Source organism: Anabas testudineus, chromosome 16 (assembly GCF_900324465.2).
Source record: "Anabas testudineus chromosome 16, fAnaTes1.2, whole genome shotgun sequence".
NCBI classification, from domain to species: Eukaryota; Metazoa; Chordata; class Actinopteri; order Anabantiformes; family Anabantidae; genus Anabas; species Anabas testudineus.
In genome coordinates, this window is record NC_046625.1 from 7,244,445 (window position 1) to 7,261,384 (window position 16,940).

The 16,940-nt window shown below is 41.4% G+C and overlaps 1 protein-coding gene across 3 annotated transcripts; it reads right to left on the reverse strand.

The window, feature by feature from the left end:
- Positions 1-352: 352 nt before the first annotated feature.
- Positions 353-12,527, reverse strand: eva1ba (eva-1 homolog Ba (C. elegans)). 3 transcript variants are annotated; one of them, XM_026371945.1, is made up of 4 exons: positions 12,244-12,526; positions 3,345-3,496; positions 1,791-1,885; positions 353-1,703 (listed from the first exon to the last, which is right to left on the reverse strand). In XM_026371945.1, the coding sequence occupies exons 3-4, from the start codon at positions 1,855-1,857 to the stop codon at positions 1,279-1,281; spliced, it is 492 nt and encodes a 163-aa protein (XP_026227730.1). In that variant the 5' UTR covers positions 1,858-1,885; positions 3,345-3,496; positions 12,244-12,526; the 3' UTR covers positions 353-1,278. The 3 variants fall into 3 exon arrangements, with proteins under 3 accessions (XP_026227730.1, XP_026227731.1, XP_026227732.1); XM_026371946.1 differs by lacking the exon at positions 12,244-12,526 and adding an exon at positions 7,171-10,189; XM_026371947.1 differs by lacking the exon at positions 3,345-3,496 and having other exon boundaries at positions 12,244-12,527.
- Positions 12,528-16,940: the final 4,413 nt, after the last annotated feature.

The following is a 16,940-nucleotide window of genomic DNA, read 5'->3' on the forward strand; positions in this document are numbered from 1 at the left end:
TTGTTGATGTGGCGCCACGTTGTGAACAGCAGGTGAAGAAAACTCTTGACTTCCGGTTAGAAATGGCGCAGGTGACATGACCAGCTGGAGTAAAACGGGTAAAACCGGTGTGGACCAGCAAAGCTGAGACGAATTCTACATTGTTTTATCCATAAAACAGCCTTTAAGTAACACGGTTTAAATTTTAGCTTGTCTGGAAAAAAGAGACGAGCAGCAAACAGAGGGAACAGGTGTTGTCAGATTAAATGGACCGCCTTACACTGAAAGGGTGCGCTTGATACCGAGCTGCTTCATTTCCCTTCATGGAGGAAAAAAAGCTCATTTGCACAAAGACAGAGTCACAAGAGGCCTGTTTGGGAGTTCTCAGACATTTTATTAGAAAACAGTATTTCTTTGACCATCTAAGGCACACACGAGAGACGCTGAGCAGAAATAGCAAATGACTAAAAAAAAAGGCCCTTCCATTAGTTTTACTGGCAAAATGCAGGTTTTCTCCTTTCTTTGGTTGTTGTCTTCATTATAAATCCATGGCCCAAAGCTACAGAGTGCAAGAGCTCTGTTGTAGACCAATATTTATCTGACACTGAAGTGTTATGAAGGCAAACAACAGAAAATAATTTTACCTAATACTTTAATTCTGTAATTTCCTTCTGTGGGATTATCCCTGAAACACAGACATGGATGTAATGTGCTCATAAATTAAAACACTCTTAGTAGTTTCTTTTTTCTGTATGTGTAACATTGATGGATATTTTCTCGTTCAAACAATATAAATCCTTTTAGATTGGGCTCCTGAGTCCTGTCACTGCTCTCCTTGCAAATGCACCAGTCTTGAAGAAAAATGTCTTCCCTGCAAACAAATACTTGTTGCAACATACAGTACATACATTGTTTTCATATATGCTTTAAGATTTTGCTTATTACATGGGCTACATAAAGCTTGTTGTGTGTGCATTTTTGTCATTAGACACCATACATCTGAGCAGACAGACACTTCAAGTTTCCATAAGCTCCCACATTCACGCTGCATCTTTTCCATAACCAGTCTTTAAGTCACCTCTTGGTTTAGCTTTGTGTAGTCAGTTGAAAATGACATAAGAAGTGCAATATCACATAGTCCAGCTCTGCCAGAGCTAAGTAAATCAAGTGTGACACATTATTTGTCCTGTTTCCATCGCTCTGTATCTAGCACAGGCTCTCTAGTCTTGTAGGCATCAGGGACACCGGGTCCACTCAGAGGTCCATGGTTGTCTTTTACAGAGCTCACCCTTTTGCCTCTTAGTAGTAATGCACTCTTCCAATAGTTCCTGTTCCTGTCCCCAGGATGTCAGGCTGGCCATTTCTCCAAATCTCACGTATGATCCGTTCCCGCTCCTCCAGCCGTTGTGCCCGTTCCAGCTCTTCAGCTGAAGTAAATACGTTCACGCTCAGCGTCCCATCTGATTGGCTGGTGTGATTGCCAACTGGGATTTCTGTGCTGGGTAGTGTTACAGGGGGCTCTATTTCAACCTGTTCTTCATCTTCATCATCCTCACTCTCCTCTTCTTCCTCGCTGATGTCTTTTAACTGCTTTTTTTCCGGCGTGGAGGGGGCGATGTTGGTCCGCGGCTTGCAAGAGATGCGGATGACCAGGAGGCAGAGGGTCAGCACCAGGCCGAAACACACTCCAAGAACAAAGTAAAGGCCGAAACTCTCGGGGTTTGCTAAAGAAAAGACATCAAAGTTGTTATATGATTAATTATGTTTCCACATTGTGTAGGATTTGTGCTGAGCTGGACAATGTGACTTACCTTTAATATGTGCATATGCAGCTATACTGTTGCTCAGGAGGTCCATTTCTTTTTTCTTTACATCCATGGTGGTCTTGACTTTGTTTTCTTCACACCTGAAAAACAAACATTTTGCACACTGTAGGAAGTCTGAATTTGACATATAATACAGCTAGACATACTTATAATACTCTTTAGGTGCTCGAAGTCTTTGGAAAATTTCCCAAATGGTCTTCTTTCAGTATTATTCAGTGTAGCGCCAGGATGTCAAACCCACAGACCACAGCATTTCATATGCCTCAGGGTGGGTGGTAGGAGGCCCCCAAGTGTCAAACAACAGCTCATCTGTGTCCTCTTTAAGCACTTCCTTTATATGGGATCATCATAATGCATTTGGCATATGGCAGCCTGCCTTTGCCATTCCCTCTGAACCATGAAAGCCCTCTATAAATGAGGTCAAGAGTCAATTTTCCAAGCAGCCACAAAGGACTCGTTCCTGCCTGATGAGACTTGCAGGTCAGATAGTGAAACAGGAAAATGCCAGTATATTGTTGACTTATTTGCATTGTTTGGACATTGTGTCCCTGACATTCAAGCTGTCTGTGGTTGTGGCATCCTGTCACTCCAAGGAGTTCTATTGTATTGTTAACCTTTCCTATGTGCACTGATGACTCATAACACTTCCAGGGAAGTGTTTCTTTAAGAAAAACCTGTGGAAGAGCATCTGATTGGATACAAAGCGAGTTCATGTTCAATCACTTTTGCAGTCTGCTTTTTGTTTTCAGCAATTATCTGCATGCAGTCCTTAATGTTACCGTCAATTACCTTCTCACTTGCAACATTTCAGGAGAAGCAAGCTCACATCTCAGTCTAAAAAGAAACATGTTTTGGATTTGCCTGCATGGAACACCAAACTGGGGTCATGTTGTGCTGCTGGGTCTTTTTGCATTTCCTCCATTAACCTTCGCCCGCTCCCCTCCTCCTCCACCCTGCAGCCTTTTCCTGCTGACTCTGGCTTTTCTCCACCACTTTGCCATTTTGTTTCCATCTCTGTAGCCCGATGACATCATGACACCACGAGACACATAAGAGTGTTGACGGCAAACAGCAGAGAGGTCACTTCAGAATAAAAGAAGGTGCCTTTAATCCTTCCAGCTAAGTTTACTTCCATTCCTGTTTGAACACATGCTTTGTGTTGTAACCGCCTGTGGAAAAAACACTCATGCTCATGTGAAATGATGACGGACTTTGGAGCCATCCTACTTTAACCTGCTGTCTTCTCTAAGTTGAACCCCATGTCACCATGCCTACACACCGATCACATGCCTTTTAATTGCATGAACCACATGTTGCAGAAACCCTCAGCGACTGATCTCTATGATGATGTGAATACCTCAATGTTTTATGCAGCATTTTATGCTCATTTGTTAAAGCAGCTGGCAGTGAAAAGTGAAAGTCAAGCATGTGTAAACCATATGCAGTCCGGTTACTAATTAACTTTAAAACAGAACAAAAATTCTCCTGTAAAAATCAAAGTAGACAGAAAGTGGAGTACAGGTAGAGTTTCAAACTTACCACAAAATACAACTTTGGAGCACGTCCTCAGTCCCAGCTCATAGTTAGAGAATGAACGCAAAATTATCACACTCCTCTCTTGTTCTCTCTCTTGCTATTGGATCAGAGCTTGTGATCTTTGGTCCTCAGGCTAAACAGTTCATTTGGCCACCCTGAGACAAGAGCAAACACACACACATACGGACGTCAAGCTACATTAGATCCAACCTCATTGAGGCGTCTGCAATGCAAACAATGACAGGCCTATTGCAGGATACACAGTCCAGCAAGAGACCAGAGGCTGGTTTTTCAGTTTTCTGTGGTTTAACTCTGCTGTGTTGAACCCACACAGGACAAAATGCACAGAGACTGAAAAAGCACAGGAACGTTGAGGGAGTATGAATAACAAAGCCGACATTATGTTTATAGTCAAATTTAGATTCAAGTATTATTGTTCCTGCTAAGAAACCAGTATATTCTGGTTTGTTTTTTGTTTGGGTATTCATTATGTCAAAACCAGATTTACCAAAATTTCCAGTTATAGTCTGAACAACATTGGTACTCTCTGGTTGACATGCAATATCACCAACTGTCTTGTTCTACTTTGATTTGGTCTGTGTAGGAACTGAAACTAAACATAGTTAGTGTGATATCACTGTCCTGTTTTGGAAAATGTGAGAAACATGCCCAATAGCTGCAAAGTCATTATATTTAATTTATTTTTACACAAAAAGTGGGAATTCAAACACTGACGGTGACTTTTAAACATTTTAGCATATCAAACCACCATAATCCATCTAAAATCCTACAACAAGAGCACTAGCATCACTTTTCCTTATGCAGTAAAAGCCCTGCAACTTGCTAGGGGGTCACTGCTTTACATGCCAGGTAGGGGATTGAGGGCTGTGAAAACTGCTGTGCTGTGAAGCTTGTTAACTTATAGCCCTCTTCAGGGTAATGCTCCTCTGCCAGCTGCAGTTGGTTTAGTGGAGCCTCTGTGCTTTCCCAGGCAGATGTGATCTTGCTGACTCTTGGCTGATCCTATGTACACACAGCGCCTAACTGAGACAGCGCTCAGGGGCTCAGTGACAGAGCAGTCACTATGGCAACATGCTTTCCAGGCCACCCCCTTGGTCTCCACAGGAGCGGGACGATGGGCCTTTTGTTTCGGCTCTGCACTGTAGGGATGGACCTACGCACTGTCTTCCTGTTGAGCTTCCTTCCTTTCTTTTCAATTATCAACAAGTGCATCTCCTCCCTGCTGCAGAGTCTAATCCCCCCCTACTAATGCAATCTATTCATCATTATCCAAGCCAAGCGGAGGAACATGGGCCTTCAATGAGATATTTTGCTTTTGTCTCAAAGGTAATAAAGCAAACGTCTCAAATGACTATAGCTGGTCTTCAGGCCAAGGTCAAAGCTAATTATTGGACAACTACAGTACAGGAACTGGCTTCTTCTCACACTGGAATGCAGCAAACCTGAGATTCATCAGGACTCAGGCATGTGTTACTGGTGGTTGATGACAACTGGATAGCTCTTTAAAGCCAATCTAAACACTAATTATCCTGCCCTGTTGTTTTGTTGTGTTTTTGTTTTACCCAAAGGAGGAAATTATTAACAGACCCTCTGTAGCCCTGCTATGTACTATCCCATGACTCAGTTTTCAGTCATTTCCCCAAGTGACCCAATTTGCTTTTCTATTGCAGATGTTGCCCTTCCCCACATCCCTGAAAATGAGTAATTAATCATAACAAGTCATGCATTGGTGATTTGATATATAATTTAATTTTAATTTTGTCAAACCATGTTTTATCCCAACTTTAGTCACATTACAAACTGCCTAGTAAATATTATGATTGAAAATAACAGCTCATATTATGGCTCCACACATAATCAAATATTGGTCCCCAAGACAATTTAAAAAAGAAACTAAAACTCTAAGTGATGCTTAAGACCAGGATGTGTAATCCAATTGTAAACATCAAATAGAGAGAGTAACAAAAAGTAAGAAAGAAAAGGAAAAAGAAAGAGTTACTGTGATAAAATGCATCCATCCATTCATCCAAACTTCCACCCATCCATCCATCTGTTCATATCTTAACTGCCTAAATGGTTGCAAGAGCCTACCCCAGCTGTCACTGAGCGAGAGGCAGGATAGAACCTGCACAGGTCGCCAGGCTATGACAGTCCAGAGTCACCGATTAACCCAAACCATGCATGTTCTTGGACTGTGGGAGAAAGCAGGAGTTTCCCAGAAGAAATCTGGGAAACCCATAGCTATTACCTAGGTCTGGTAATAGCTATGGGTTTAAACGCAACCTTTCAGTTGATCTTTCATTATTTGGTTACAAATAAAAATCGTAATCATCTAAAATTAAATTTGTGAAACTATAGATAACCAGCTCTAATAAAAATTTCCAGTCCTCTGCTAAAAACTGTTGCAGTACGTGACTTTATGCTGTTTGAGCTGATGTGACATTAATAGCTGGTGCTATTCTTTGACTCTGTTAGCTTATCGTTTGCTCCTTCCTGTACTCATATCCTTCCTAAGTTCTTTGCATGCTGCTGACTATTAAATAATCACTTAACTATCCTGACATGTATGTACTGTAACTGTGTGGGAAGCGACTTCAGTTTAGCTCAGCTAATTCCTTCAAAAACCTGTCTGTCAGCAGTGAGTTATTTATGCAAGATCATGCCAGAAAATGTGTGTGCATGACTGAAGCCAGTATAAACACAGTGTGGCATGCTGTTTTGACCTGGGAAAAGGTCAAATACTATTTCTGCCTTAGCATTGTTTGCTTTGGTTGAGGTGGGAGAAAAGAAAAATCTCCAAATTATCATGTAGTGTGATATTCTTGTTGTCGTCCAACTGGAGATAACCACAGTGGCCCTTCCTTCCCACAAGGTTTGTCTCTTTCCGCAGGGCCAGTATCCAGGTCAAACCCTTCCTTCAGCATCATCGCTATTGTCTAAGATAAGTACAGTACAAGACAGAATGACAGAGCTGTCTGCTCTGCACTGTTGCCAACTTTGATTTATCAGCTGCCTCCTAACAAAAGCAGACCTCTAAAGCAAAGGTTTGTCACAGAATAGAAGCACTTTTCCTCAGATGCGTCGTCAATAATACTTTCATAAGCCTTCCAACCACAATACTCCTCTTCCACGATGAGGAAATCAAAGTCATAACCATTCAGGAGAATTTAGGCAGGGAGTCAAGCAATTAGATTTACAAGCATGAGATTAAAAGGTCAGATTACACAAGGGAGCATGTTGGTGTTACATTCTTATTGTAATGGCACACAGCAAACTGTAGAAGGAAAGAAATATTGTACATTGAAATATTGCCTCTAGTGTCTCCATAGGTGCAACAATTACTGGCCATGAAATTAGTCAGATTTCCAATTGTCACATTTTTCTATTTGTCAACAATGGATGCACATGCTCTCTCTATTGAAGCTGCCAAGTTTAAATTGATTACTTGATACTTGATTCATTTTGCATTTTACATGGTATCTTTGCTTCTGTATTCATTAAATAGCTTCAGCTTTGACTCTGTGGCTGCAACTGTAAAAAGTCAGCCAAGACTTAATGATGCAGAGCATCAAACACACCAGTGTGGGTGATTTATTCACTATTTTCAGCTTGCAGAGCACATTCTGTAAGTCTGCATGGTCCCCTTAAATAAATACACTGAGTCTTGGCTCAGTTGATCTTTGACTCATGAAGAAATTCTCTCAGTAGCTCATGAAAGGTTAACAGCTACCTTCAAAACTGCCAAGGTATCTGAAACTGTATCACAAGAATATCTGCTGGATGCCTCTACGAGCCATTCATCACACACTTGTAATCAAGCCAGAAAACGGTCTCCAAGTCTTCAAACATAATGGAACCTCAAGCTCTCCCCGAAACAGCAGAGGTGCGGGCCATCACTTTCCACTTGGTAAATAGAAACATTGTCCAAACCGAGATCTCTATTTACAGTGTCTGTAAAAGCATTCAGGTCCAGTGAGTCCAAAGGTCCTCGGGGTGCAGCCAATTTCACGAGAAAGGCCCCCGCAAGATTTCTTCACATCTAGAACAGTTGGAATAGACACTTGTGGAGGAACCAAGTGCATTTCTTCTCACTCTTCACATGAAGATCTTCAGTTTCAAGCTGTGCTTCCCTCTTGTTAAGGCCTGCCAGAGTATTTAAATGAGAGGGAGGTTGTTGCATTTGGAAACAGGACAGGCATGTGGTTACCATCAGGACAGAGACGTGGAGCACAAGGTGAGGTTGACCCTGAACACACCGAGGTCAGAAAGTGTTTGCAAATACTTTTACAGTTCATGAGATACAGTATGTCACTGAGAATATGGTGTTGTTAAATATGTTGAGACAGGCCAGAACAAGAATCCAGCAGTGGGTCCACTTAAAGACATGGTGAGGTGAAGGTAGACTTCTTCAAGGTAGGGAGAGAATGTGATGTCTGCTCCTTTAGAAGATGTGCTTAAGATTTCTTTCAGCTATAGTGCAGACATTAAATCCAATGCCACCTGCACTCCACGTGGCTCTTAGGTAAAAAAAGGTTATAAACTCTGCCAGTTCAAATACACAAATAAGCTGAGGGCAGTTCTTGACCTTAGACACAGCATGGAAGAAAGATGTTGAAACACTTGATGATTCTGTGCACATCTAAGACTGTGTGATACTGCTGAATGCTCCAAAAAAAGCAACTGAGAGGGCCTTGAGAGCAAATTATCAACTGCTGTTTCCAATGTCTAAAGCCATGATGAATGAGACATCCTCTCAAGGTGCTTAGACTAGTTTAAACATCTACATTTAAATGATAACTGAGCAAACTTTGATGATGATGTACAAGGTCCAGGCCAAGTAAGTGACTACATTGAAACGATTGCTTTGTCAGCACCTTACAGAAGCTTTTCATCACTTTTAGACTGTCCAAAAAAGTACATCAGAGACACCACAAGATGTACTGTACTGGCTTTTAGTTTAAGAGTTCAAAAGACGCAGACAATAAATTATTTCCTTGCATCTAATACTCTCTGTAGGTAAAAATAAACACATTCTACATCATATTTCACCCTAATCTGAACTACGTTGTTCTGCCAGTTGCAGAGATAAACAGCTGCACTAAATGCAAAATCAGAACGTCCCCAGCTTCTATTAAGTTTCCTCTTGAGTGGGTCTTAACTGGAAATAAATTAAGATCTAAACGCATGTTGGTTGTGCAGCATTTAAATGCTGACATTTCTGTTCCTTTAGACAACTCAGTCATGTCCAAACGTCTGGAGTATGTATTAGTTCTTGATATAGAGCTGAAAGAAAGCTTTGTTTTTCCCATGTGTTGATGTATTTGGCTTTGGGCATGTACTTTATTTGACGTACACTCAATGAACAACAGCTTTGCTTTGAAGGACAAAAACCTTTTCAGCAATAAACACAGAATCACATCAGTCAGGCATTGTTGGGCAGTTATTATTGGACTTTAGCTGTGACATGCCAACATGACGCCAGCTTTCCCAAAAGAATCTGTGTGTATCATACAGAGTAAGCCACAGGGTACTGCTTGTCCTGTGAGGAGCATATTTTGCGGGCTATGGCAGGTAATGGGAGGGTAATAGAGATACAGGAGGTAGCTGGGGGTTAGGGCAAGTGGTTAATAGCAGCCAGATGTGTTCCTGATGTGAGGCAGAATCTGAATGCTTTACTACGTAAACCAGGAGGAGATGCACCATCTCCATACTAATACTATCCCCACACCAATCAAGCAAATCAATCAGAGTTCATGGCAGTAGGAAGCTGTACAGCTGTAGCGTGCTTGCTGACAGGGTTTACTACTGCATGTGAGTACAGTATGCATCTGTGTGGTGACAGGTACTGTACGTTGAACGTTCTTAAATCAGAGGGGGGGTTAGATAAAATCCCCGACCTCCCGAAATAGACCCATGAGCTCACGTTCTTCATTGATCTGGGATACCATCCAGCAACTGTATCCATTACATGAACTCTATGGATTGCTCTGTGACAGAAAACACGTGTTTCCCCTTTCCATGATTGGGTCTGTAGCATTCGGTCTACACATGGTGCAGCTTTAAGAAATGTAGGAGGTTTAAAAATGTTCTGTCAGGGAATAAGTCTGTGCAAAGAACGTGAAGAGTGGCTGTATGGTTTCAGACATCCTAGGGGCCTCTTGAATCCGTGGCTTCTACTCGACCACTACTACTGACCAGGAGCAATTATAAACCATCAGTAGCAGTATTATATGTCATGGAGTGTGTTGACCCATAGTGACATCGTATTTTTACAACAGTGATGAGTAAGTGAACATAAGTCAAACATTTACACCACGCAGAAATATCTAAACCAGTAATCACACTTGAACACTCACGCTCTACGTAATAATAATGCTTTGTTATTTTGGAGCAGTGTCTAAAGAATGAAATGTTTTGTGACAGATGTTTGCTTGTCGGTGGTAGCGAATTGGATAAATTTTGTTCCAAGAATACAGCCAGAAAAAAGGAAATGAGATCTCTGTGTTTTGTCAACGGCACTGATCTTAAAGCGCAAGAAATCATCATCATATAAATGTTTGTTTGTGCGGCATTTGGTGCTGATTATTGTGTCGCCGTGTGTGCCCCTCTTTGCATGTGTGTTTCTGTGTATGTGTCTTGAAGACAGGAGCTTAGGAAAACCTATGGACTTAGCATGTCAAACAGCTGCCTGGGAGTGTCTGAACCAGTAAAGGTCTTTCTAGCAACCAATAAACCCTGATCCCTGTAAGACGTCAGTGGTTGATGGAAGCTTTACTAAACACAGTTTTTGAGACACGTCATTCATCCTGTTGAGTGAGTGACTCTAAAATATCCTATTGGTTACCTAATGTTGGTAGGATTAGTAGGGTTGGAGCTCTATTCGCCAAAACATAACATTTAATCATTTGTCACCATTCATATTTGAATATCTTATCATCACGTGGTGGTCTACAAAAGTGGGCAGGTCAAACTATAAAACAAATATTGAGTCTAATTAGGGTGGAAGAGTTTGAAAAAGGGAGTGTATCTCAGCAGAAACATATAATACATATAATAATGTTTTACTTTTTATACTACAAAACGTGTCCAACAGCTCTTTAGTTCTTTTGTAAGTCTAAGTACCACTGGTACATAAGAGACACATTAAACTCCTGAAGTTACCCTGTTATTAAAACTGCAGTCAGCAATGATCCATGATCACATATATTTTAATTTTCTCTTCCTGAGCCAGACACTAAATAAGAAGCTGGAAATTAAAGAACTGCTCCAAACAGGTAACTGGAAGAAGATTCAGTGGGACTATGTTGTGGACACAGGCAGAAATAGAACAATGCTCATTTGTAAACCGTCTCAATCTGACATCAGTGTAGCTCAGAGGGGTCATGCACAGTGCAAAGTGCTTCAGGACCTGGTTTCTGGTTTTACAGAGGTGCTTTTTATTCATCATTTCAATTCGGTTCTTCCCCCTTTTTCTTTCAAGCAGTTGTGTTTATTTTTTGCCACTTTTAAACACATTCTGTTGATGAGGTTCATCTTGACTTTGTGTTGATTGAAACGGTCTGCCTCTACTCTGAAAACAGATTGGTCCTCTGAGAATTTAGACAATCACTTTAAATCAGAGTGTGACCTATGACATCTGGGTAAATAGAATAAGTTAACAGCCCTCCTTAGGCCAGATAAGACAGGCTGGCTGATACGCGAGGCAGTGGGGTTTTGGAAAAAGGAAAGTCTGTTGGCATGAATAGCTCAGAGGGGTCATGCAGAAGTCAGCTCTTCCCAACCATAAAGCCTTGAAGAGGTTACTTAACGAATCATTCACACTCCTCCTATGGAAGGTTATCTGATTGACTGGAGGAGGCACAGATGAAGTGCTGCCTGTGCGCTCTGATTGTGTAAACTAAAGGAGACCCCTGAGAGCAACCCAGCCCAGTCCAGCCTCCACCTCCCTCACCTCGGTTTCTCTCTGATAAGAAGTGTTAACCACAAACGTCCAGCAGACTAAGAAAGGGCTGTGGGAGCTGAAGCATAAGGTAGACTGCTGTTGTGCTAGAATGTTTCTGTGCATGTGTTTTTAAAAAAAAGGAGAACAGCTGAAAATGAAACAGAGCCATATGCACCATGTGTCGATTTATAAAACCTCCACTGTGTCCAGTGTCTCTCCTCCCTCAGTATGACGTTGGCTTCACAAAAAACATAAAAAGCCGCAGGTTATTTTGTTTGACTTCTACTGTATCGAATCATCTCAAGGTTAGCCATCGATGTGCAGCTGCACAGGAAAGCCTGGTTCTCCTGTCCTGCCTCTATTAGTGCTGCATCAGCTCCTCTTTGGCACTGGTTCATTGAGTTCTTACAAAAACACACACATACAGTATAACAGGAAAACACTGGGCAAAGACAATTTACAGATAGATGGTTTTTAAATGGATGTTTTGTTTCAGATTAATAACAAACACATAGTAACACTATAAAAATTGGATAATCACAGTTATGAAAACTCAACATCAAGTATGACAGGGCTTTATTAAGAAGTTTACTTACTGTTAATCTGTTGTAACCAAAAGCCATTGACTTCTCTGTCATATTTAACCACAGTTTACAGAATTATAAACATTAACACAAAAACCTCATGATTAACATGGAAAGTAAAAACTTTCCAAAGCTGCTTTGCTGAAAACTACATATCAACGTTTATAGCTCATGCAGCTCAAACACGTCAAAGCAATCCTGCCAAACTAAAGTAAAGTCACAGGAACGGCTAAACATGTAGACTCTCTACTACAGCAAAAGTTCATCCATTGCACAAGGACGATGTCAGAAATGCTGTGGTTTATTGGGGCTTCTATGGTACTGCAGATACACTGAAATAAACTGTCAAACTCACCGGTCAGTGATGAGAAAACAACACTCCTCTCAAACCGCTCAGTCCACACAGCAAGATTCAGGCAAACTGCAAATCTTTTTTCCCTCCAGATTTTTAATACAACATAGCATTAAAAACAGGGCTGGCTGTTTCTGTGGATTCCCTGTTGCTGCTGCGGTCAAGTCCTGAAGAGCGTGTGTGTGTGTCTGCCTGTGCGTCTGTGTACAGATTCTAGGGAAGAGGTGGTAACTTCCTCTCAAAGTTGGAAACGGAGTGAGTAACAAGAGTTTTTCTCTCTCCCGGCTCCAATCCACAAGAAGCAGGAAAAGCTGTCACACTATCCGCCCTTTCAGATGGAAAAAAGAGGAAGAGCCTAAAAAGGGCAGGCTTGGGGAAGAGGGGAGGGAGGAAAGCAGTGGCTTTGTGTGTGTGTGTGTGTGTGTGTGTGTGTGTGAGGGGGTGGCAGAAAAAAACTCTAGGCAAATTATCTCATGTTTTTCCATGCATCTAGTGTGACAACAAGAAATAATCAACGAACAGAGAATTTAACAATGTTGTGTAGAGTTTTATGCTTTGTCGCCAGCATCTGTTCAAACTGGTCATTCACGCTGCCAAGAGCTACACAAGAAGATGGATGCAATTTTATATCTGTATTGTAAATACAAAGCATCAACGGGTTAGCTTAGCATAAAGCACATCTAGCTCGGCCATCTACAAAATCCACCTTCTTTGTTAAATCAATATACAAAAACCAAATAAATTTGCTCGTCTCCAACCAGCCTAGAAATATGTATGTATATTATTTAGGTGCGCATAATTAATCATACATAAGATGGATTCTGTTTCTAATGCACTCACAACACACATAAACTATATTGTGCTGACAGACTGTGTCAGAACTTTGCCAAGAATGCCTGGAGTTGCAACTTTAGTATTACAAGTCTAATTAGTGGTCGTTTATTGCCATGATGCTTACTAAGTTTCATATTTGTTTGTCATCAATTCAGAAATGTTATGAACATTTGCAACTTGTTACTAGAGTCACGTCCCTCTGAGATCTGCAGTTTTTAATAAAACAGAACTATACAGTTCTGGTGAAAATAGCCTCACACACAACATGGTAAATATGTAATCACAACAATATGTCCATTCCCATGCTGAAGGAGTTGACATACTAATTGCTACCAGCTGCAAGCTACAATGATCGTACAATGACGTATAACTGAGGTAACATTGACAATAATGTTCTTCTAGCATCTGAATATTGCAAATCTCACATATTGTTTGTTCAAGTTCAAAGCACACACTCCAGACTCATGCTCGTCACATTCTGCAACCAGTTTTAATATCACCATGTCCCCATCTGTCAGTGCCAAATATCATGTTCAGTGGGCTCAGTTGTAAATCTTCATGGCCACCAAGCGCTGTCTTGACCAAAGTTTATTAAAGCCATACGTTTGGGAGGGCATAATGACATTTTTCATTAGTGTTGCCCCGACTCTTCATGGGAAAATAAGGAAGAAAAGCTGAGAGCAGTTCATTTTATCCTTCCAGAGGGTCAATGTTAGAGCTGTGGCAGAGCTGTTATTGTGCTACACCCTGCTGGGGCTTGAAAGAACATCTTGGTCTCCATCCCACATATTTCACTCATTAACTTGAGTTGCTTGCTAACCTGAGAAGGCTGCCCATGAGCGGCTGCATAATCTTGTGACAGGCTCACTTCAGTTGAAATTGCATTGCCTATAGCACCAACTGGCCTTGGATGCTCCAAATCAAACATCCTCCCACTGCCTTTTCCTCAAATCTCTGCTTTACCCTGTCCTCCCATTAAAACACAATCCTCAGTGTGAACATAACAAAATGGAAGGTGCAAGGCATCTCTCCAACATCATTTCCTGTCAGCTCCATCCATGAATAGGAGATGAAGGGGCTGGAGCAGGGGTTTGGGGAAAAGCTGCGTCCCTTTAGTGCCAGGATTTAAACGTTTCGCTGAGCTGCATCAGTGATCACATTCCTGCTTGGATCTCCTCATGGCTGGCAGATGTCCACCTGTTCCTAGGGCTGATTTATACTCCAACACTGGGTTGGTGTGGGGAGGATGAAGAAGTAAAGGGCAGGGGAATAAAGACAGACAGAGGAAGGAAGAAGATGAGAACAAAGAAAATGCAAGCATGGAGGAGAGGAGGTGAAAACGGGAATTAAAGAGAAATGAGAGGAGGTTAATTACAAGGCACCTATGGTTGTGAAGGCTGCAGATATTTCCTGGATCATATCAGACAAACCAAAGACTGCCAGTCTTGTGTCCAATGTTGGCACAAATTATATCACGATAATCTAAAGTGGAGGCGGAAACAGGGAGGGATATGTGGCTGATGACTGGGGAGGGTCTGTCTGCAGGTGGGGAAAGGATGAAACAACAGTGAAGGTGTGTGAATCATACTGAGGGGGGTGGTGAGATCCAAACAAGATAGCACTTGTTCACAAAGCTCACTGCCGGGGTAAAGCCAGGCAATATGCTCCAAACTGGTTTCATAGGAACAAAAGCTAACTACAGTATTTAACCTAGATTAATATTTGCAGTGCATTCATGAGAGAGTCGCCTTACCCACTAATTTTCCAAAGGTTGCCACACAGAGCCTTTGTTGACGGTCTGAAGGGACTGTGTGAATGAACAGTGCATGGAAACCTCCAGGGTGGGTTGGAATGACTTGCACTGAACATTCTCGAATAGCAAACACAACACAGTCCATTTATAAGAAAGCAGTGACTTTTTTCCTTAAGAAAGGCAAAAATCTGATAAATTGACAAGAAAAAGTAAAAATTAAAACTTTGTCTTCCTTGTACAACATCACTGACACACACACACACACACACACACCCACACACACAAACAGCACTCATACATGACTCATCTGTACTCTGAACACTGAATATCAGGGCGCCCTGAGAGAATTAACATCATTCTTTGTAAAATCAGAAACATACGGCAATATCAAAACAGCAACACATGTTGCTAAGAGCTTGAATTTCAATCAAACGACAATGAAATAATGACAAAATATGAGCAACAAGGAAAATAGAACAAGCAAAGTGTGTTTTTAATGTAATGAAGCTTATGAACGTATGAAGGCTGAAGCATTCACAAAATGCTCATTAAAACTCCCTTGGCAAACCTGGAGATGGATGATTCTAGGTCTGTACCTTCAGGTAGTCTCCACACACTCTTTCCAGTGCAGGAAAACACATCTCTGTCTTTGGACCTGGTGCCCTCTACATAAAAAAGTGCAGTTTCTTTATGGGACAGATGGGATCTCAGTGCAGGAAACTCCTCTGCATGAGGCTTATTTTGTGATCATAAGTCTGATCTCCTTCCTGCTGTCATTCTCCTCTCCCTGTGCATGTATAAATAATGAATCATGTGCACATATGCGGGCACATATTGTGAATACACTTTGCCACCCGTAAACAGAGATGTATAAGCACACACTGTACGCAATCCTAGTTATTAAGCTACAAGTGCATCCAAATAATAAAAGCATATGTTATGCAGTATCTAGCGATGCAGATAGTTTTACCACCTATAGCATATTATACAGGTTTTGGAAATGCCAAAAAGGCACTTCCAGGCACTCTTGAATAGAGCAGTGAGTGATGGAGAGGTCTGTTTGACATCAGGCTGGAAGCTTTGGACAGGAAATAGTCCAGGGTCATACAGAGGTGGTCATCCTCAGAGCAGGCAGTGGTCCCAACACCATGAATACTAGGATGCCCTTGTGTTTGATTCCCTCTCACTGTTGCTCCACACACAGGATTGATGTAGGAAAGGAGGGTTTAAAAAAGTTGAGGAAAGGTTGAGGGGTGAGATTACATAAACATCTTGACACGTTGGCACCTTAACATGGCTCTCCTGCCTCTTCAGTTATATAGTTTCCCTTTCTCCCTCCCTCCTCTCCAACTCTTCCGCCGTCTGTCTCCTCATATCATGGCACCAAGTTCCCAAAATGCAAACGAATCCAAGCACATTCCTCCTGCCCCAGCTTATCATAATGATGATCCTGGTGTCAAGTTATGTGCTATTAAATTAAATCAAATCGAGTCAGGCTGGGGAAAAAAATCATACAAAATACAGGATATGGATCTGTTTTTAATGGGATGGAAGAATGGTGGGGGAGATAAAGTCTGCAGTTTTGTGGTCTTAATATATATTATAATGCAGGAATGTGTGCTATTCCTCCATTACATTCGCTGCGTCCACCAATTTGGTCCTGAAATATTGAAAAATAACTGCTGGGAAAATCTGTACATTCATCATCCCCAGAGGATGAAACCCTAGTGATCCCCCGATTCCAGCACTACAGATCTTAACACATGCTGAAGGGATTACAGAGCAGTTTGCTGCAGACATTCATGATCATATTTCCTGTTTCTGTAGCATCGGGCCAAAATTTCAATTTGCATTTGGGTTGATAACCAAACAGTTGTGTTTATTAACACTGTGCATGCTAACATGCTGGAATGAAATGTAGATTTATTGATACATAATATGCTTGTTATAATAATGATCATGACAACTTAAAAACATACTTTCGTGTGGAAACTTGAAGAACATGCAAAGATCTGCATGTAAAACATTGGCCTGTGTTTTAAAGTATTAAAATTAATGGCATATCTTTAAGGCTTTAATCAAGAGAGGTGCTGCACTACACACACACATGTAA

What these genes read in the sequence shown, in the direction of transcription:
- eva1ba (XM_026371947.1), bottom strand. Translation starts at nt 1,857, where the DNA reads ATGGATGTAAAGAAAAAAGAAATGGACCTCCTGAGCAACAGTATAGCT. An exon ending in TGCATATGCACATATTAAAG is followed by an intron (nt 1,704 to 1,790) that starts GTAAGTCACATT and finishes TCTTTTCTTTAG; the next exon opens with CAAACCCCGAGAGTTTCGGC.